The 22,905-nt window shown below is 44.1% G+C and overlaps 1 protein-coding gene across 5 annotated transcripts in view; it reads left to right on the top strand.

Moving 5' to 3' along the window:
- The window catches only part of phldb2b (pleckstrin homology-like domain, family B, member 2b), a 61,473-nt gene that overhangs the window by 4,727 nt on the left and 33,841 nt on the right, over positions 1-22,905 (top strand). For 3 of the 5 annotated variants that reach the window (XM_056299284.1, XM_056299282.1, XM_056299286.1), the window contains exons 4-7: positions 1,378-1,461; positions 13,308-13,427; positions 19,042-19,226; positions 19,951-21,204. In XM_056299284.1, the coding sequence (XP_056155259.1) occupies positions 1,378-1,461; positions 13,308-13,427; positions 19,042-19,226; positions 19,951-21,204 (1,643 nt within the window). Of the gene's footprint in view, positions 1-1,377; positions 1,462-6,914; positions 7,088-13,307; positions 13,428-19,041; positions 19,227-19,950; positions 21,205-22,905 lie in introns of those variants that run through there. The other 2 variants (XM_056299285.1, XM_056299283.1) reach the window with 2 other exon arrangements.

Raw genomic sequence — 22,905 nt, 5'->3', positions numbered from 1 at the left:
GACTACTGAATTCATCATTTGTAAAGCAAGACATGCACCAACGGTTAGTGTGTTAATCGATGTTTAATAAATACATATTAATACTGCAATTCATGATTAATTCAGGTAGCTACTAGTTGTTAGTTAAGTGTTTTGTATGACCTCATCTAAAGTGAGGACTATCTATGCCTGACAAAGCATTTACACATGTGATTGAAAGGCCTGCAGCACCTTGAGACTCACAAAAGTCTAAAGGATCATGAGATCCTTTAGAAAGTGTAAGTACATGATTAGCAAGCTATTTAGATGCACATTTGTGCATTAATTAATCACGAGTTTCAGTATTTATACGTCATGAATCTAAGTGTTTATAAAACATCTATTAACACACTCACTAACCATTGGTGCATGTCTTGCTTTACAAATGCTTTACAAATGATGAATTCAGTAGTCACTAATACTTAACTAATGCTTCATTTGTGTGGTTATTATAAAGTGTTGCCCAAACACTTTTAGTATTTTCTCCTGTAGCTCACAGAAGGGTGAATCAGTTCATCAGGATACAACGTTAATTGAGAGAAACGTGTCATCACTCTTCTAAGTGACCTGTTCAGTCTCAGCTGACTGCAGGTATCCCACCCTTATAAACTATACAGTGGCATAACGACCCAAACCAATGACCAGTTTCATATGCAAACTGCCGTGAGCATTAACTAGAGTTACAATGGCCATGTGTGTTTTCACAGAAGATTGGGGAATGGTTGCAATCACAGCATTGTACGATGGTGACAGATGTACTCTTAACCCCCACCCCCCACCCCTCCGGTTCAAGGATGCTCCTTCAGTGTTTCTCCCAATAAACACTGTGTCCAGATGAACTGATTCATCGTTCTGTGATTTCCTTACTTGCATTACTGAGCATGCACCAAGACACTTCTCCTGTAGCTGCTTTCTTGCCCTTGGTCCCAAGAGGGTCAAAGGTCAAATTCAGAGGTGCAGTCTTCCAGTTCTGCACTAAAGCGGACGTGCTTGTATCCTCAGCTACCGCCAATATGGTAGAGCTAATACCCCGAGAGATGCAAATATGCCTGGAGATACTCGTGTGAGAGAGAGATTGAAAGTCTGCTGTCAGCAACTGCTTGGATCCATGTGTGAGAGAGACCACCTGCCTCTCTTTCCGTGGACTTGCAAAGCTTAAACAGAAAGCTGTGAAACAAGGAGTCAGCCATTGTGTTGCATGTTATTCAGTTTTGGAAACATAATAATGTGTATTCAAGTAGACAAAACAAGTCTAGAGTGAGTCATGTATTACCGGACTAGAAGTTTTATCTTTGATTTGGTCAACCCGAGAGTCTGTTTACTGTACACCAAATCCTCCCATCCTGATGACTTACACAGGAGGAGTGGTGACTCTAGACCCCTGCGGTCACCTCTGCAGTTTGGATGGAGTACAGGTCACTGTGCCCACACCCCTCACACAGGGTAAGTTACACACACCCACCCACACACACACACACACACACACACACACGCACGCACACATACACACCCACACACCCACACACACACACACAAACACACAAACACACACCCACCCCCCACCCCCCCCCCCACACACACACACACACATTATTGTACACACATAAATCAGTAGTGACTGCTTAGTTCCTAGGAAATACGGCGTAATGGAGCAGATGGTGACACGGTGTGGGAGAAGTGAAGAATAATGCTCATGTGGTGCATGTCTCTCCCCACCATTCTGTATTACTTTCTTTCTTGCTGTGTCTCTTTCTATCTCCACATCTTTCTCTTTCTCTTTTTTCTTCTTTCTCCCTTTCTCTCTCTCACTCTTTGTCTCTCTCTCTCTCTTTCCATCTCTCTCTCTCTCCGTCACACACGCGCTCGCGCGCGCATGCACGTACACTCGCTCGCTCGCCAGACACACAGGCGACTATTGCTATGTCGCCATCTCCTGGACATCAATGGTACTGAGTTGTTGTGGAGGTTAATTGTGTTTGCTGTCTGTGCCTAGCTACAGTAAGCCGTGCTTCATTAAGAGTACATACTTTCAGCATGTCATAACCCATATGTGTGACAGAGAGTGGTTGGTGTGTGGTTTGGTTAATTTGAATTCCTCAGAATTTGTGCAGGAGTCTTGTAAGTAAGTTATACAACCAAAGGTCTCGAAGGAAACAACTACGGGTGCATTTAGGTGTAAAAAACCTCTTTATGGGTCTCTGTGTATTTTTTTGTACGGGCGTGTGCATTCATTTCTGCATGCTTTATGCTGCTTGTGTGTGTGTGTGTGTGTGTGTGTGTGTGTGTGTGTGTGTGTGTGTGTGTGTGTGTGTGTGTGTGTCCATTCTGTGTAAGTCTCCAGATAGGGCACATAATGTGTGTGTGTGTGTGTGTGTGTGTGTGTGTGTGTGTGTGTGTGTGTGTGTGTGTGTGTCCATTCTGTGTAAGTCCCCAGATAGGGCACATAATGTGTGTGTGTGTGTGTGTGTGTGTGTGTGTGTGTGTGTGTGTGTGTGTGTGTGTGTCCATTCTGTGTAAATCTCCAGATAGGGCACATAATGTGTGTGTGTGTGTGTGTGTGTGTGTGTGTGTGTAGGTCTCCAGATAGGGCACATAATGTGTGTGTGTGTGTGTGTGTGTGTGTGTGTGCATACATTCCTGGATTGGAGAACGAGTTTCATTAGCAAATGGTTTGGAACAGATAGTTGCTACAATGAGTCACAGCTTCCAACAACTCCAGAGCAGACAGCCGTCTACCAACCCCACTACCGTAGATTACAGAAGACTCACACAAGAGCCCACCAAACACCATGCTATATCCATTTTTGCTTAGGTTTCTTCTTACCTTCTCAGTGTGTTAGATTTTGTGTCTGTTCACTGACTTCTCCGATACATGTTTTGTGTATCTCCCATCTTTGCACTTTTTGCCCTTTCTCCTACTTTTCTTTCTCCCAATCCTCTCCACCCCCATTTTTTATCTCTTTCTCTCCGCCCCACTCCTTTTGGTTCTTGGGTATCTCTTGTGTGGCCAGGCCATCTCCAGTTAAACATTGACCAGGCTATTTATCCTCCCTCTGTGACCGCCTCATTCAAATATTGACAACATCTTGTTGTGTCTACATACACGCGGCCAGGGCATTGTGAAGGATCACTAGAAGGGGAAGGGGTGGGGAGAGAAAAAGAAAGAGGGTAAAATAGAAATAATAATAATAATAAAAAAAAGATGCCATGGCAGGTCAAGAGGGTAGGAAGGTTTGGAAAGCTACGGAGGGAGAAATAAACAAGAGGGAGGAAGAGTAATATTTGCAGAAATACTTGCTGCGGATTCAGATGCTCTTGGTTGAGTTAGTCTGGCCACACACACGCACACACATTATGTGACCTATCTGGAGCTGATGACACCTGGGAACGTTAACTTACAAAAACTAATGACTAATTTGTACATTACTCTGTTATGTTTCTCAACAAAGTTACAGAATTGCAACATAAGCAAAATGATGACACCAGGAGACCACGGGCTGCATAACAGCAGGAAGAAATGTGTGCTTTGCACCGTTAAAAGATATTCTCAAGGCCTATTTTGGAATACCATTCACAAGATCAGAATGGATAGAAACTGTATTTCTTGGTTGCCCTCATAGTATTTTGGTAATTTCACTCTGGAAAGTTGTGTAATTTTCAGGCATGGCCTTAACAGGTGAGAGTGTTGGTCAACACCACTGCTGCCAGAATGGCAGGGTCAGACTTGGACAAACATACGGAGACAGCAAAGAACAACAGTAATGGGGATTAAGCGGATGATCATTTGGATACACTGACTTTTTTTCATGCACTGTTCTTGGTCAGCGTGCTGTTGCAGCATCCTTTTATCCTTACGGCAGTAAAATCTGTTTACTGTCGTTCCTCGCTAGCGGGGGAATCCACCACTCCGTCTTCCAGACTTTTCTCTGGTCTGGGTTAAAGGAAAAACCAGCGGATGGATAAACCACTTCTTTTTTTTTTAATTGCTCGACCACATTTTCTTCAAAGCTGGCCTATAGGCTTACGCACACACACACACACGCGCGCGCACACTCACACACACACACACACCCACATACACGCACACACACACGACATGTTGCATGCAAATTCGATACATTAGACATCCACACAACATATGGCAAAATGCACACACACTATTCACACTATTCACACACACAAGTTGCCACACTCAAACATAACACAGCCAACATTTGGCTTTTATTTAGTATATTATCTTTTTTTATGTTAAGGGGAAAATTCTCAGTTCACTATCTGGTTGGGTGAAGGGTCATGAACAGATAGCTTCTGTACCCCCCTTCTAAAGGTGGAGGTTAACCCCTTAAAGACCTTCGTCAAACTTACTTTAACAGGTGTAGTCATGAGGAGGACTCAACCGTTGGAGCCTTAGTTTAGACGAAGACCTGACAACCCAGCAAACATAAGAACGTCCCCAGCACGTCCCCTAAAGGTCCTTTCTGAACGTCCGGTAAATGTCATTGTATAGGGTTTTCATTATGACATGCGGACGTTATTTCGAGACATTCAAAGAATGTCCCACAATAACATCCCCATGACGTCTCAGGGACGTCTAGTAGACTTTCCCCTAACGTCCCTATTATGTCCTCGGGACAATAATGTCTCCGAGACATCGCGGGGATGTCTAGAGGATGTTTCCCTAGTCCTTGGATGTCCCACGATAACGTCCCCGGGACATCACAGGGACGTCTAGAGGACTTTTCCCTAACATTCCTGTAATGTCCTCACAGCGTTACAGGGATGTCCCACGATAACATCCTCGGGACGTCACAGGGATGTATAGAGGACTTTCCCCTGATGTCCCTGTGAACATCCCGCGATAATGTTCCCGGGACCTCACGGGGACGTCTAGAGGACTTTCCCCTAACGTTCCTGTAATGTCCTCGCGACGTTGCAGGGATGTCCCGCGATAACGTCCCCGTGACGTAATGAAAACCCTACACAATGACATGTATCGGATGTTTGGAGAGGACCTTTAGGGGACGTGCTGGGGACGTTTTTTGCTTGCAGGGAAGACAAATCACCGAAGGATAAAAAACTGGCTGTCAGAGGGTTCATGTTGTGTTGGAAATGTTTGCTTTTAACCAACAGATAATAAGAAAAACATCTGACATAGATCCTAGTGTGCTTGTTTTTAACACAGGGAGAGAGAGAGAGAGAGAGAGGAAGAGAGAGGGAGGGAGAGAGAGAGAGAGAGAGAGAGAGAGAGAGAGAGAGAGAGAGAGAGAGAGAGAGAGAGAGAGAGAGAGAGGAGAGAGAGGGAGGGAGGGAGAGAGAGAGAGAGAGAGAGAGAGAGAGAGAGAGAGAGAGAGAGAGAGAGAGAGAGAGAGAGAGAGAGAGAGAGAGAGAGAGAGAGAGAGAGAGAGAGAGAGAGATTTTTGGTAACACTTTAGTATGGGGAACATGTTCTAAGTAACAACAACTTAATTTAGAGTAATTTAACACTATTAACACTTGTACTTTTGTGTTTTGTTATGTAAGAACAGACCATATTCATTACGTGTTAGTACGGGAGAATAACTCTTCTTGTGGTACTACCACCTTATAAAGTCCATACTAAGCAAAGCATATTGAGATGGTACTACTAATAAGCAATAATTCTGAGGTTATAGAGGGAAAACTCATAGTTAATGGCTTACTGGTTGTATAATAAGGCCATGCAGAATACGGCATTAATAAGTGCTTAATAAAGACCAATGAAGAGCCAATATGTTGCTAATTTGCATGCTAATACGCACCTAATTAATGGTGTATATGTTCCCCATACTAAAGTGTTACCAGATTTTTTTATTTTAAAAAGGTAAATTTATTCTGAATACGTTACAGTCCAATAGATTATACCCAAACACAATTATCTCTTTATAATCCAGCTCATACAAAAAACAGTTTCAGGAAGAAAAAAAAGAGAGACAGAGAGAGAGAGAGAGAGAGAGAGAGAGAGAGAGAGAGAGAGAGAGAGAGAGAGAGAGAGAGAGAGAGAGAGAGAGAGAGAGAGAGAGAGAGAGAGCGAGCGAGCGAGCGGGAGCGAGAGAGAGTACTTATATAAATTCAAGGTACAATTTTCTGATATTTTCAGAAATTCACAACCATAACCTTTCAGATTATAGTTCCTATCTATCTATCTATCTATCTATCTATCTATCTATCTATCTATCTATCTATCTATCTATCTATCTATCTATCTATCTATCTATCTATCTATCTATCTATCTATCTATCATTGACTCATTCCATTGATTAATTGGTGGAGTCACTCTATACAGCCAGCCTGTCTGCCTCCCCTAACCCCCCCCCATTTTATTCTCTCGTGTTTTTTGTAAATCTTGCCCCTCTTTAGTTACGAACTAGTTGAAACTATTCAAGCGGTTTCTTTCTTTACAGTCTGAATGAAATATTCTATTCCCACAGAAAATACCATTCTATCAGATTTTTTTAAATTTTTTTCAGTTATCTTGCACGCCAACTCTGCTCCGTTGTAGGGTACTTCTAAGGTCGGGGGGGAAAGGTAGGACAAAGAAAGAGAAGGGAGGGGGCGGCAACCAAATACCTTACCGTCTAATAGCGTTTGTACCTAGCGAGTACATGTAGGGGGGGAACTAATGGTGTTGATACACATTCCGTTTAATCTTTTGGCAGGCGAATTGCTTGTAGCGATGAAGTGTTTATCCACGTTCATGTGAGCATCCCAGATCTTCTAAACTGTGATTGGCTTAGTGGCTTTTGAGCCGTCTCCTCTTGGAAAAGTACACCACCCCTTTCTTTCGTGGAGTTGGTACGGTCTTCTCCGCAGACTCTCGGATGGTAAATCAGTGAACTTCGATCCGGAGTCTTGACTGCTCACTGAGGTGGGAGGAGAACAGCGAGAGGGGGGACCTGTCGGAGTCTCCGCCGGGCTTTTTCCCCCCCCTAACTTTCTGCCACAGATAAGAGCGATTTAACTTATTGCAATGGCAGTTTTTTAGATTCAAGAGAGGAAGAATTTATTTTTTGTTTCCCGTTGCCATAGTCACCGAATGGGACTCAACCAAAGGTTTGTAACGGAGCTCAAAGGCTGTTAGTGACTGAAGAATCCCAAGAGTGAGTCAGTCAGTCAGTCAGTCTCTCTCTCTCTCTCTCTCTCTCTCTCTCTCTCTCTCTCTCTCTCTCTCTCTCTCTCTCTCTCTCTCTCTCTCTCTCTCTCTCTCTCTCTCTCTCTCTCTCTCTCTCTCTCTCTCTCTCTCTCTCTCTCTCTCTCTCTCCCTCTCCTGGTTGCGTTGCACGTGATGGTTGATGCATGCATAGTGCCGTTATAGAGGCAACATCACTGTGTTTTCGTAAAAGTGCAAAACAGTCCAGCATGTTTGTATGAGAAGCAGTGTTAATGATATCACGATCTGTCCTATCTTATCAATGCTCCATTGAAGACTTTTTAGTTGGCGTGTCTTCTCATTCTTGCAGATGTTCCTTTCTAACAAGAAAGCCACATTTGGCTGAATTAGCATTGTTTATCAGCTGGGGTTGATTATTGTCTTACCAAATAATTCTTACGTCAGTGCTGCTGTTGCAATGCAGGCTAAGCCACTGAATGCGATAAATCATATTGATTTACTACCAAAAAGAAAAAGAAAAAAAAAAGAAAGAAATCCTCAAGCCCCAATATTGGTGGATGGAGTTTGTTCCAGATGTTCTTTGTTGATGGAAGTGAACTTACTGTGGTGTACCTCAGGGGTCTAGATCCTACCCATGAAGTACGAAGACTGCTGTGAATTGCATGGGGACAAAGAGAAGTAGCCAACGGCAACAAAGACGGTCACGGTTGGTTAAAGGCTACCTGACACCTGAAAACAATACTTCATTCTTTGTCCTGGGCCTTATTGTACTCTCAGCCTTTACTGTTGCCAATCTTGAATGCAGGCAGACTTAGATTCAAATCTTGCACTTGAAAAATAAGGGGGGAAAATATCTTTGTAAGCCACTGAGTGAAGAGTTTTAAGTTGTCCCGGTGCCTTTACCTTCCTCCAAACAAGTAGAATGGATGGGTGGGTGGATGGATGCTTTGTGGGTGAGGTCTGAGATGATTCAGGCCTGGTTTCTATTATAAAGATAGGATATGAATCGGTGTGTGTGAAAAAATTAAAGAGTTGGAGCAATAGAGCACAGATTAGATAATATATTCTGACTGCCAGAGAAGGGCTTGGTTGTGATTTCGCATGTGTGTGTGCGTGCACGCGCATGTGCATGCATGTGTGTGTGTGTGAGAGAGAAAGAGAGCGAGAGAGAGAGCGAGAGAGAGAGATAGTGTGAGTGATTGATGAACTAATCCACACCGACTCCCTGGAGAAAGACCAGTTTGTTTGTTTTTTGTAGCATTATTGCCAGACGCCCCCTGCCCCAGAAAAGGTTATATTGTGGTTTCTGGGCCAATTTACTCTCCCAGAGGGACATGTGTGTATGCAGCCACACAGTTGCACATGACTTTGTGTGTGTGGACTGACTCAAACTCAGGTTTCAATCAGCAATGACTGCAGATTCACACAGATTTTGACATCCGTTGAAATAGTGCTTCCCCAGACCTGCACTTTAATGTAGTAGCTCTATATTCCAGTAACGCTGATCAAGAATCAACTTGAGATGCAAGTGTGGTTATTTTGCACACAGAGTTGCTCATCAGCGTCGACCTTCATTCAAGCATATCTCCAACAGCTTATCTGTGTGATTGGTTTATTTTCCAATGTAACCTAATGGTCCTAATCTGGTAGTTCCTCCAGACGTGTGTTGGCCAAATAGAGAAACTGTTTTGAGTTTCCCCTCCCTTAACATTGTGGTGAGAGTGTAGTGGGTTCGCTCTGATCTATAAGCAGAGGAAAAAATTGGGTCCAAATGTAATACAGCGCCTACATCTGGGTCCTCAAAGACTCTGAGGTCTTACTTTGTAGATGCCAGACTTTAAATTAGCCCATATATGTTTATGCAGACTAATTTTGAGTTTTCAGTAATTGTTGCATGGATGTGTGTGTGTGGGGGGGGCCGTGGGGGGAGTCAAACTTAATTGTTAATAAACAACTGAACGAAGAAGATATGAGTCTTTGGTTGGTTTAGGTTGTGTTTGTTTTAATATATCTGCATGTGTGTTTGTGTAGATTGCTGTGGCTGGCAGACTTAAAATTAGTCTATAAACGAGCAAATAAACACTTTGTTGGTGAGACACAGTGAGCACCCTTAACCATGTCATAGTATAGGGATAAGAGATGAGATAAGGTCACTGAATTTCAGCACATTTATCACCTTTAAAAGTGTGTGTGTGTGTGTGTGTGTGTGTGTGTGTGTGTGTGTGTGTGTGTGTGTGTGTGTGTGTGTGTGTGTGTGTGTGTGAGAGAGAGAGATGAATTCAAAGAAATAGTTTTCCTCCTCTATGCTACCTCTTTTTCTCATTCTCCCACTCACAAACTGTCAAACTCCTGTTCTTTGTTTGTTCTGAGGACGGGAAGGAGGGGAGGATTAACTTGTAGTTGTTTGTTATCCAACGAGTTCAGAGGAAATGAGAAAAACGGGGACTGTGAACAAATAACTACACACTTTATACCCCTCCACCTCCTTTTAAAAGTGCCACATGGTGAGAATAGTGCAACTTGGAAATGAGGTTTTTACAAGAGTAGACTGCTGGCGGAGTGTGTGTGTGTGTGTGTGTTTGATGTCATGCTAAATCCCGAAAGGTACTGTTATTCATTAGTCAGACACTGTTACACATTCACATATAAGCACACACATCACTAATATTTGGCAGTTAATAACACAAAACATTTACTCCAGTGATAGTCTGTCTGTCTGTCTCTCTCTCGCCCTCTCTCTCTCTCTCTCTCCCCCTCTCTCTCCCCCTGTGTTAAAAACAAGCACACTAGGATCTTTTGATCCATGTGTGTGTCATGCTGCCACATCCCCATGATGTGTGTCTAAACCTGCAAGATAGTGTTTATACCAGCGTGAATTTGGGAAGTTACAGTCCAGCTGTGTAGACTAAACAGTGTGTGTGTGTGTGTGTGTGTGCGTGCGTGCTTGTGTGTGCGCATGCGTGCATGCTTGTGTAATAACAGCACCACATCAGCACCTTGCTCTCTTCCTGTCTTTTAGTGCTAAGAAGAAAAAAAACTGTTTTTAGCATAAAATCCTAGATGAGGTGGGTTATAGGCACATGCATGTACACAGAGACAGTTGGTAGACAGGTTTGGCCCATGCTCGTCCCCTGTGCTATATAGGTATACAGCACCATGCCTACACGTTGACCTGCTCCGATGTTTTAACTTTGCCTACTTTATTTATGTATCATTTTAGATTATTTTTTGAATCATGAAATATCCCTCCTCCATGTCTTGCATATGGGCTGTGAGAAAGAAATGGCTTTTAGTCATTTTTCCATTCAGCCTTTTTCCATTTCCTCTCTTTATCCCCCTCTCTCGCCTCAGTGGTTGCGTCTGACTCGAGATCCAAGGAATGTGATGTAACTGTAATGGAGCTATTTTGGAGACGCTCGCAGTGTTTTGCACACATGCTAAAGTTGTGTGGCTTGCCTGTAGAGTTTGGCTTAATCGAACCCGACCCCTGGTAAAGAGTTTGAAAGACCGGAGAAAGAACGGAGAGAATGCAAAGAGAGAGGAGGATTAGCTGATACCTTTGTGTTTCGCCTCTCCATTTCTGTCTCGCTGCTCGCGTTTTCAACATGTGTCCCGGACTTCTGCTGGCCGCTTTTCCTGTTGGATCCCCTGTCTTTGGGGTCTTTCTCGGTTTTGTTTTTGCATCATTTCTTTCTTTCTTTCTTTCTTTCTTTCTTTCTTTCTTTCTTTCTTTCTTTCTTTCTTTCTTTCTTTCTTTCTTTCTTTCTTTCTTTCTTGTGTCAGCATCCCTCTCTCACACACTCGCTCTCCCTTCCTCTCTGAGGTATTTGGACAGCTGCGACCGTCTGTGTGGTTGTGACCCTGACGTCTTGTTTAATGCCTGGCCCTCTCAACCTAATTGATGGCCAGAGCAAACACTGTGGTCCTGAATGGCCCGCTGTGCACACTTCCAAGTGTGTGTGTATGTTTGCGTGTGTCAGTGTGTGTGTGTGTGTGTGTGTGTGTGTGTGTGTGTGTGTGTGTGTGTGTGTGTGAGTATTTTGCTGTGGTTCAATATACAGGCATGAACAAATGAGAAAGTGTACTAAAACCTGCCTCTGCGTACAGTACTAGTGGCTGTATTAAACAAAACGTGTGAACGCGGTCTGGCCACTTTCCTTATCGACTGTAAGGTAGTCCCCGGGTTACAAACTCCCGTACTTACGAACCGAATCCGTGAAGCCGATTTAAAAAAATAAATAAAATAAAAATGAGGTACACACAATGGTTCGTACTACCAAACGGACGGACTACTTCGCGCGACGCGCAAAACACGGCGCGTTTAGGCGTTGGTCGGCCAGAGGGAGAACGCCGCGCCGTCGTCGCCATTTTAGGTCGGATCCCGGAAACGTTGTTGTGTGCGTTGTGTTTTGACTTGAAATTTTCGTGTTTTTTGCCCTCGTAATCATGGCTTCAAAGCGTAAATCTGATGCAAGTGATAGTGATGTATCGAAGAAAAGGAAAACGATCTCGATTGAAACGAAAGTGCAAACAATAAAGCGTTCAGAGAGAGGTGAGACAGCGTTTTCCCACGTACCCAGTGAGGCGGGGAAGCGAGCCTGCGGAGCGGGCTCTCCTTTCGGGCGTCAAACGGCCGGCCTCCACCGGTTGCGATCCGCTCCCGCGACAGTGGCAGGTGGGGAGTTTGAAATATAATAAATGTTTCTTTAAAGTTTTTTATACCAGTACACGCATTTTATCAATTATAAATACTGTACTGTAGTTCCATTTATTACCCCCCCCTCTTTTTCTCCCCAATTGTACTTGGCCAATTAGCCCACTCTTCCGAGCCGTCCCGGTCGCTGCTCCACTCCCTCCGCCGATCTGGGGAGGGCTGCAGACTACCACATCCATCCATCCGTCCGTCACCCAAACCTGTGATCCTGCTCTCAGGGTGGCGGGGATGCTGGAGCCTATCCCAGCAGTCATTGGGCAGCAGGCAAGACTACAACGTCTCCCCGATATATGTGGTGGAGTCGCCAGCCACATCTTTTCACCTGACAGTGGGGATGTAGCGCTTGGGACGATCAGGTTATTCCCCCTGTTCCCCCTCCCCAGGAACAAGCGCCCAGACCCACCAGAGCGGGCGCTAGTGCAGCGACCAAGACACACACCCATGTCCGGCTTCCCACGCGCAGACACGGCCAATCGTGTCTGTAGGGACGCCCGTCCAAGCCTGAAGTAACACGGGGATTCGAACTGGTAATCCCCGTGTTGGTCGGCAACGGAAGAGACCGCTACGCTACTCGGACGCCCAGAGTTTTTTATTATTATTACTGCATTATTATATTTATGATACTATAACTGTTCTGACTTACATACAAATTTGATCTGAGAACAGACTCAAAAACGGAACTCGTTTGTAATCCGGGGACTGCCTGTAGTCTTTCATCACTCATGCGTGCCATTGGTTGGATGTGGGCCCTCATACAGATGTTAAATTGTAGCCTGCGTCATAATGCATGCACACAAAATCACAGGCTACCTTGACGTGTTTACTTTGCACAGTGCCACTTTCGTTTCAACACAGTTTTTATCCATTATATCTGAAACAAACGGTACATGCAAATACATTTTTATGGTTTAAATCTCTGCAGGTGCCACATGGGTGAGGTTTACCAAATGCGACTGCACACAGCGCCATTGTTTAGAAAGCTGATTCTTTTATTTTAATTTTTAATTTGGTGCGCTGCTCAGTGGGTGACAAATTGCCTGTCATTAAATGCATAGTCCCGTTGTTACAAAATCCATTTGAAACACCCAAGTGTGTGTTTGTGTGGCAGTGTCATTGCCGTTCATATGAAGTAGTATCAGTTCTGTCTCTTTTTGCATGCTTGCATGTAGCCTAGGTCTACACAATTATTGAAAAATAATTGCTTTTTTTGGAAAATTGAGGTGATGAAGGTGTAAAAAAGTAGGTGAAAAAGAATGGACAAGTCTGATGCTATGTTGAGATGAAAATGTACCAAGAGTAATTAGTAGTGATTAATAACCATAGCCACGATTGAGCTACTTGTGTTAATCTAAAGTAGTGCACCCTTTTTATTTATTAGAGTTTTTTTATTCATATTATTTGCATTGCACCAATAATTTGAATGTGTTTGTTTTGTGTGTTTCCTACAGGTTACTCGTTGTGTCTAGGTAAGTCCTACCTCTTCCGCTTTAACCATCCCGAGGAGGCCAGCAGAATGAAGAGCATGCTGCCGCATAAGAATCCGGTCTCCCCACTAGCCTACAACACAGGTACACACACACACACACTCCACTCATTCTCTGACCACACACACACACACACACACGCACACACACACACACCCCACTCATTCTCCGACCCTTGAATGACTCTTGGTACTTGGCCTTTGGCTTTTTCTTCCTCCTCTCACTTCTCTTTTGTTTGCTATTCTCCATCTCTAACTGTGTCCTCTCCACATTATCTGGCATTCCACATCTAACCACTCATTTCCTAATTCCTCCATCATCCTCCCTGCATTCCTCCCTTCGTCTGAAGTAATTATGTATGCCTCACACAACCTCCTAACCCTCCACCCCTTATCACCTGCTGTGAGTGTCAGCGTTAAGATTACAGGTAGGCAATACTTGGACAGGTGTGGTAGATTGGGTGATGTTATAAATTGTGTTTGTGTGTGTGTGTGTTTTAGAAAGACAGAACGTAGGGCAGGGGGAGGACAGAGATATCATCTCACACACTAGTGTTGTCACGATACCAAAATTATGACTTCGATACGATACCTATCATAAATACCTCGATACTCGATACTGAACCGGTACCACGGTGAAATTCTAAAATATCTGGAAAAGAGATGAATAATGGTCCAGCTCGGTCTCACTATGGTTTAACTTTCACCAGCTTGTTCCTGTCCTGCTTTTTGAGCAAATTACATTAATAAATTAATTCTCCAGAGCAAGTATGAGCATAATCTCTTCTGTTTGTTAACACATTTGCTTTTGCTTAACAAGCCACTTTTCTGTAAAATTTAAACTTTCGAACAGTGAACACATTAATGACTGACTGACACACACAATTAAAAGACTATTTTCTCCTCTTTATTTAAAAAAAACCCAAAACAAAACAAAACATGCCACTACATGGTACATGCCATTACACTAGGTGGACAAACGTCAGTCAGACAATTAGTCATTTGCAGTACCATTCTCAGTCCGTTTTTGCTGATTGTCAGGGCAGAATTGTGAAGTATTTAAACTTTAACGCTCGGAATAAATAAATCAAAATATACTTGGCAAAATATATATAGCTACTGAACATGTTTTAACAAAAATAAAATTATTACTTTCCACCTGCTGAGCTTTATAGCTATACTAAAAGAATATTCCTGAACAATGAAATCCCAAATACACTCTCTCACCCTCTGAATTTCTGTAATATTCTCTCACTTATTTTCTTGACAATTCTTTTGCTGCTTGAAGGTTCTTGGCAAGGAAAACAAGCATGTCAATGTGTTCCTCAGTCAGCCTAATGCGCCTAGGGCTGCAGATAATGCCTGATGTGCTAAACACTTGCTCTGAAGCACAGCCTGTGGCTGGAATGCACAGGTGCTGTCTGGCAAAATGTGCAAGAATTGGCAAGGTGGCTTTATGCTTCTTCCACCAGGTGAGAGGGTCTTCAGTAGCACTTATCTCTTTCATTTGTTTGTACAAGAGATATTCACTTGAAAGTTGGTCCGAAGGCAATGTGGAAACACTAGCCCCTCCCTCAGCCCTACTTGCCTCTCCTGACTCCCTCTTTTCAAACGTAATGGTGGACAGTAGACTTTTCAAGTCAGTTTTTCTTTTTTTCACCCCTGTTGCCTGTTGCTGTGCCGGTGTTGTTTGAACCTGACTCATTGATTGTACTGGAGCCTCACTAGATTTCTGCAAAAGATCTGCTTTCACCTCTTCCTCCATAGTAACAAAAGTGTCCTTAAACCTTGGATCTAGAAATGTTGCAGTGTTAAGGACAATGTCCAGCAGTCTGCTTTCATACCTTGAGGCAAAGTCTGATCTCATTTTCTCTTTCATGTCACATGCAAGGAAATTATCGCCATCCTTCTCTTCCAGACAAGAAAATAATTTCCAATTTAGAGGCAGCGCAGAAGACAACGTGGGCACCTTTTCTCCACTTAGTGCATCTGTGAGGCTACTTACTGGCTCAAGGACCTCTCTAATGATTTCTAAGTTTGCCATATAAGAGTCTTTTGGCATCAGATGCCACTTCCTCCTATTTTCTGCCAAAACAGCACAGACAGCCTGTTGCTGTTCACAGAATCTATCCACCATTTCAAAGGTGGAGTTCCAGCGAGTAGGCTTGTCATGGATGAGCTTTTGCTCAGGTAAGCTTAAGGTCTCCTGCTTGTTTTCCAGGCTCCTTAGCATTTTGCTTGATCTGGAAAACGCAGACACGGTTGTTCGGAGCCTGGACAAGCATTTTGATACACGGTCCAGGCTTAAAGCCTTGCCTACTGCCAGATGAAGGTTATGCCCAAAACATGGTATCCAATTGTACTTTTGAAATGCCTTTTTATTGTTAGAGGCATTGTCAGTTGTTATCCCAACCATTTTTGAAAGGTCCAGTTCCCATTTCACCTCCACCATCTCCTCCAGGGCTTCATTGAGACAATCTGCAGTATGGTCTAAATACAAAGGTGAACATCCTAAGCACCAGGAGTGCATTTCCCAGGTTTCAGATATGTACTGCACTGTTAACGCCATGTATGCATCAACTGCCCTGCTCGTCCATAGGTCAGTGGTACAAGCAAAAAAAGGCTGACATTTAAGTTGAGTCTCAATAACCTGACTGGTCTCAGTGTATAGCTTTGGGATTTCATTGTTCATGAAATAATTTCTTCCAGGCATATCATATCTCCTGTCCAACTGCTGCACAAGATTCCGAAATCCAGGTTTGTCAACTGTATATATCGGCACCTGGTCAAGACAGATAAACTCAGCTACTGCTCTGTTCAATCTCTTTGCATCTTTTGAGTCTTTATCATACTTCCGGTAGCTTTCAAACACGGTTGGTTGCCTATCATAGAATACACCACACTCATTTCACTTATATAGCCTATAGTTAGTGGATAAGATTGGGGCTGATCATGTAATGGTGTTTTCAATCACATTCACTAGCCTGTCGGTCTTTGAATTCTTTGTAAAGGCCGGGATGTCTGTCAGCGAGGTGCTTTGCCAAGTTGGACGTGTTGCCTCCCTTTGTCTGAACGCCTTTGTAACATGTCTTACAGACGGGTCTCAGTGTGTCTATGGGCTTGCCCTCACTATCTGCGAAGTATCCAAAATAACTCCAGACTTCACTTGCCCGTCTTTTTTGTCCACAAGCTGAGGATTGTCGGCAAGCGCTTCCGAACCTGTTGCCATCTTTCGTTCCCTCTCTCTCTCACTCACTCACAGTGACCTCAGCCTGCCTGCTGCTGCTTCGCTGTGTGTGAGTGAAAAAGTTAGGCACGCCCACTAGCCTGTGTGCAAGGAGCATGACAGTTGGAGCAGCTCGCTGCACAGACACAGAACGTTATTTTAATAAAAGTACCGATACTAAAAAAACCAAGCGTATCGTATCTTTTTTTGTGTGAGGGTATCGTGATACTTTTGTAGTATTGGTACACTGTGCAACACTATCACACACACACACACTCGCACTCAAATTCTAAGCACACAAACTGTTTTTGTCATCTGGTTCCTCTCCCACCACCACGGCAATCCAGCTGGATTCTGCCCACTCCTTCATGATTGATTGGTTCGTGTGAACAAGGTGTGCATGTGTGTGTCTTTGTGCGTGCATGTGTGCCATATTTCATTAGGATTCTTGCCCTTAAACCTCCCAGACAGCAGGAATGTACTGCTCTCCCTCACTTTTCCTTTTATTCTCTCACTCTGTTGCCGTTTCTCTCTGTCCTGTCCCTCTCTTCTTGTTTTACCAGATTGTAATATTTGATTAGTTTAGTTTACCCACATAGTAAGTTGTGACAGGACATACACTCCACTTGTACACGTAGACTTAAAGTAAGAGAGTGAGACTGAGAGTAGCTTGAACAGTCTTGATACAGGAAAGTGGATACAAGCCAGACCGTAAGCGTAATTCTGCCCATGTAAGGAGACAAACACTGTGTGTGTGTGTGTGTGTGTGTGTGTGTGCGTGCGTGCGTGCGTGCGTGTGCGTGTGTGTGTGTGTGTGTGTGTGTGCATGCACTTGTGCATGTGTTTCAAGCTCTAACAATGTCTGGTTTCTGCCCATTTCTCTCCACCATTTAAGGTTTGTCAATCTCTAACACATTAAGACTCAGCTGTCCCTCACACACTCAGTTGGCTCCATTGCAAAGAAACAGACCTGCGGGCCTGCTATGTATACACTTCAAGGTGCACAAAAATATATGGTTCGAAACTGCATTTCTGCCAGGTTTCTATTACGCGTGTGTACTTGCATGTGTGTGTGGAACGCACACATTCGTACATGTGTCTCAGTCAGAGCTGCATGTGTCATTTTAAAGCTGTGTGTGTGTTTGTGTGTGTGTGTGTGTGTGTGTGTGTGTGTGTGTGTGTGTGTGTGTGTGTGTGTGTGTGTGTGTGTGTGTGTGTGTGTGTGTGTGTGTGCCAGTTAAAAACTGGGTGGTCTAAGCTGTTTTTCCATATAAAACTGCTGATAACAAAACAAAAAACTAAATAGGCTTGATGTAGTGCTTTCACCTACCAATGTGTTTTTAGATCTGTAGTGAGGGAGATGGTATTTAGTGAGGCTTATTTGGAATTGTACATGGGAAGGCAGTTTCAGGGTATCAGGGATTTATCTGGAGAATTCTTCCACATAAATCTGAAGGACTCCAGCGGCTTCCCATACTTCAAAATGTTGCCGAACAACAAATTAAGTTTGAGCCAGTCAGCAGACTTTGAGCTAGCGTTGCATATAAACCAAACTTGGATCCAGGCAGTTAAGTCTGACTTTAGGCAAAAAAAAGCCCCTCGAGACCCCCTAGACAGTGCAACCTCTTAAGATACTCAGCTTTGGGTGGGGCCGGGGGCCTCTTATGGGATTTCTGGAGTATTCTGCGGTCTTTTTCATTTCCAGAAATCCCAAACTCAGAAATTGGACCCAACTTAAACTTAAATTACCACATGTGTGTTTGTTTTGGATCATAGGGTTTCGTGTTTTTGTCCATGTGTGTATTTTGCACACAGGGAGGAAGTGTGTGTGTATGTGTGCGTGCATGTGTGTGCCTGCATGCATATGTGTGTGTGTGTGTGCGTGTGTGTGTGCGTGCACGTGCATTGACTGCTATTTTGGGTGCTTTATGGCCATTTGAGGATTATTTTGTGATGGTTTATTCTGTCAAGGGGCCAATCTATGAATAACTTTGACCTCAGGTACACTTACCAAATCCCAAATTTTCACCTCTCTCTTGTTCATGTGTTATTACGCTTCCCCCTCTCGGTTTTTTTTCTCTCTGAGCCACATTTTTACCCCATTGCTGTTCTCTCAGTTGATACTATTTTGACAGACTTAACAGAAAATGCTCCGATAATATAGACCTAAATGCATTTGTATGCTTCCCCTAATGTGTATGTTTTTCATATAGTGTTTCCTGTCTCTCCCGCTTCTTGTTCAGAATCATCCATGTTTGTAGTTTTATTATTTTTTCAAACTTGTTCATTTAGTAAATCCTTTTTTTTTTCCAATTCTTGGTTTGCCTCTGTGTATACTCATAATACATTATTTATCAATACTTAACTCTTTCCCCCTCTTGTCTCTTTTTCCCTCTATAACTCTTCTCTCTACCGCTGTCATTCTCTTTTCTGCCCGTCGGTCTGTCTGCCCTCTTTCCCTCCCTCCCATCAGACTATCTGAAGTTTAGCAGTGATTACAGCCATGCCGTGGTTGGAGGGACCAGCAGTGCTAGGGGCATGCGTTCGGCATCTGAGCTCCGGGACTTGATGGACACCCTGCAGCGCAAGAAGATTGCCCTGGAGAACAGCCTGAGAGCCAACGGGGATGCTAACCCATCCTATTTTAGCATGACACAGGTAACAAATGATTTAGCTCCTTCTCCTCTGCACAACCAAAAAAGGGCTATGCAGGGTCCACCCACTGTCCTGGTTTCTTCTATAGCGTCTAAAAGGGGTTTGCGAGGTTTATGCATCAGCTTGGTTTGTATTACAGAACCAAACTGGGCTAACTAGGGCTTACTTATTATCCTAATTTCAACAGCATTGTCTAATTTGGCTTGCAGGGTTTACTCATTCATTAGTCATGTTTCTATTGTGTGCCTAGCTAGGGCTTGGTTGGCTTTTTAGATTTTCTGTCATCAATTCTTAAGAAGCTCTTTTCTCAACTTGGCTTGTGTGTAAAATATTGATCGTCTGTTTTTGATCCTGTGTTCGGCTAATGTCTTGTCTTTGAAAAGTGTTGTAAACATTGCAAAAAAGTGCTATGTATAGCAAATTATAATTACATTACTCCATTATTACATTACTCATATTTCCTGTGACAATATCTGATAGATCTTTCAAGGTTTGTTTGCCTGGTTTCTAATGCAGTATCCCCAAGGCCTCATCCTCAACCTACTTTCCATTATAATGTCTAGCAAAGGTCAATCCCTGTACTAAAACCGATTATCATTCTGAGAGTAAGGTTTTCTTTATATACCTTTACTATGCCACATCTGCTTATATAAACAGTAGGTATAACAATTATTATAACTTTTACCAACAATTTTTTTTTCCTTCTCCCATCCTTCCTATCCAACAGTCTCCTCCCAACACGCCTGTCACAAGTTCTTCGTCATTGTCGTCAGCCTATCAGGAGCAGGCAAGGCGTTTCTATAGCTCTGAGCGGCCACCGCTTGCTGTCAAAACCGCCGCCCCTCCGTCCCCCTCCAGGCGCTCGGACCCTTCCTCGTTTCTGAACTCACGCTCTACCGCCGGCCGCAACCAATCACAGGACAGCTTCCTTCTCGGCGATGGCAGACGGCCGCACAACCCGACCTCCTCACCTTTACTGTCAATGTGGAATGGTGGAGGCTCTTCAAATTCTGTTGCTAGCAACGACAGCCTCCTCCTTTCTCCCCCTCCCTCCTCCATCTCATCCCGCGCTCCCTCCTCCGGAGGCGTGGCCAGCATGCCCTCGAGCCCCCGTCTTGGACGTCGTAGCTACGGCAACCAAGAAGCGGCACCTAGTGGCCGTACCCGGAAGTACTCAGCGGGCTCCCTAAGTGGAATGACCGGAGGAGGTCACAGTCGCTCCCTGCCACGCCTATGCCCCTCCCCTTCTCCCCGGGACCACAACAATGGATTGATGACCCTGTCAATGCTGCCACCTCGCCGGTCTGATATTGTTGGAGGCTACAAACTCGGTAAAGACCTTTACAGCAGCAACAACAGCAGCAGCAACTCCAGCCAAGTCGAAAGCCCGAATCTCAATCACATCCTTGGTAACTCCAGCCAGCAGACGTCCAATGGGACCCACATCCAGAGTACGACCCAGAGAGAGGGACTCGTGTGCATCTCCCTCTCCTCACCTAAGATCCTCTCCCCCTCCACCAACTCTTCTGTCTCCACCATTTCAGCCCCTCCTGATGTCACCATCCCATCCAGATCAGGGGGCTCCTCTTCTCCCCGCGTTGCCAAAAAACTCAGCCTGACCTCCACCAGCTCCATGGGCTCCCTCAGCTCCACGGGCTCCAGCCCTCCAGAGCCAGAGAGGCCGGCCAGCCGTGGCCTTTCCCCAGGAGCAGAGCTCTATTTGAAGGAGAGGGAGAGGAGTGGGGTGGGCGTTGAGCTCGGCGGGAGCTTTGGAGAGAGGAGGTCTTCCTTCAGTAAAGGTGGCCTGGAGTCTGGGCTTGGGGAAAGGAGGCAGTCTTTCGGGAAGACTGGGGTGACCCCACCAACCGGGTTCAGGGAAAGGAGGGGGAGCATCAGCTCGCTGAGCGGGAAGGAGGAGCTTACTGACTACCACCAACGGCAGAGAGATGAGAGGCTCCGCGAGCAGGAGGTCGAGAGACTGGTATGTGTGTGTGTGTGTGTGTGTGTGTGTGTGTGTGTGTGTGTGTGTGTGTGTGTGTGTGTGTGCGCGCGCGTGCATGCGTGTGTGTGTTTTAATCATAAGGTTCCATCCATCATATTTTTCCCATGGTCCAAAGTCTTTATCACTGGCATCATAAAGATATAAAAATCATCTACCAGTATTTTGGTATTCAAATCTAACCTGTGTTTTGGATAATAACGTACGACTGATGAGGCTTCCCTTACTTGCTATTACAAAGATAGAGAGGCAAATGGCAGAAAATATCACTTTAAAACAAAGGAAATGTACAAGTATAAATCTCACCATTTATAGGGGGGGGGAGTCCTGTCTTCCTGTATGTTGTGTCTTTTTTATTACACTCCTAATTAGATCTGAAGGAGAATATCCTCAGTTTGAAAACAATTTGTGACAGATTTTATATCTTCACACACACACACACACCCTTACATAGAAGCAGAAATAAAGCTGTAGTTAAGAGACAGGGTGATTGTAGGAATGTCTTCCTTGCCTCTAACCTCCTCCTTGTCCTTCCAAGCATACTCTCTTGGGGAGATTAATACACACTCACACTCGTTGGGAGGTTCACCACCAAGCAGATGCCTCTGGCAGTCAGCCTGTACTAACGGGGCTATTCTTACCCCCACGCTCAGGGTGTGTATGTGTGTGAGGGCACCCGCCCCCGTGTGTGTGTGTGTGTGTGTGTGTGTGTGTGTGTGTGTGTGTGTGTGTGTGTGTGTGTGTGTGTGTGTGTGTGTGTGTGTGTGTGTGTGTGTGTGTGTGTGTGTGTTTGTGTGTGTCTCATTTGGAGGTTCGCCCAAAATGGTTCAGATCGCTGAAGAGCCACAGAACCCATCAGTCAGATGTGGTTCAGGGAACCGAGCAGATTAGTGAGTAGAACTACAGCATAGCAGGTGGATGAATGTACACATGTTCTCACACACACACACACACACACACACACACACACACACACACACACACACATATTACCATTATATACATAGTTAAGTACATAGTTAACATTTTCATTTCTAGCAGCCACATGACACATGCTTACACATATGTATGTACACACAACGATGGGTCGTTCTCTGTTCTCTCTCCAACATATGCATACCCATGCCCTGTCTCTCTTTTTATAGACTCTCTCACACACACATGCTCATATATATTCATCCAAAGTAAATTTTGCAGTTTTAAAATTAGATTATATCTTGCAACAGTTTAACATTTGTGAGTGGTTTTTGAAAGTTTTTGTTTGACCTGATTTGCCTTTGATGGCCTCTATTCCCAGAATGACTTTTTTAACTCGTAACCAGAATATTTTGACAGCATTGCTGAGCAGATTGGCCACTTTAAGACCTGCCATTACCTGTTTTTTTGACAGCAAATACACACCTCCATATTAGCTGGGAAGAAAACACTGGAATGAGAAGTTCAGATGAATTTCGCTCCAACCACCTTGTAGTGTTCTTGTGAGATGTCCCAAAGTGGCCCACGCTCACCCGTGACTTGTGGTTTTGGGTCAGAGTAGCTCATGGTTTGGTTTTGGGCTTGTTTTTCATGCATTTCAGTAGAGCAATAAATTTTAATGTGGTTCAATTTAAAACAAGATTTTCTTGAAAAAGGTTGGAACCCCAGTTTAGTAGATTCATAGTTTCACAGAAATTAAATCAACTG

The sequence above is a fragment of the Lampris incognitus genome, chromosome 19 (genome assembly GCF_029633865.1).
Source record: "Lampris incognitus isolate fLamInc1 chromosome 19, fLamInc1.hap2, whole genome shotgun sequence".
Classification (NCBI taxonomy): domain Eukaryota; kingdom Metazoa; phylum Chordata; class Actinopteri; order Lampriformes; family Lampridae; genus Lampris; species Lampris incognitus.
The sequence above is the reverse complement of the archived record's forward strand: the minus strand, read 5'-3'. Positions and strand labels throughout refer to the sequence as shown.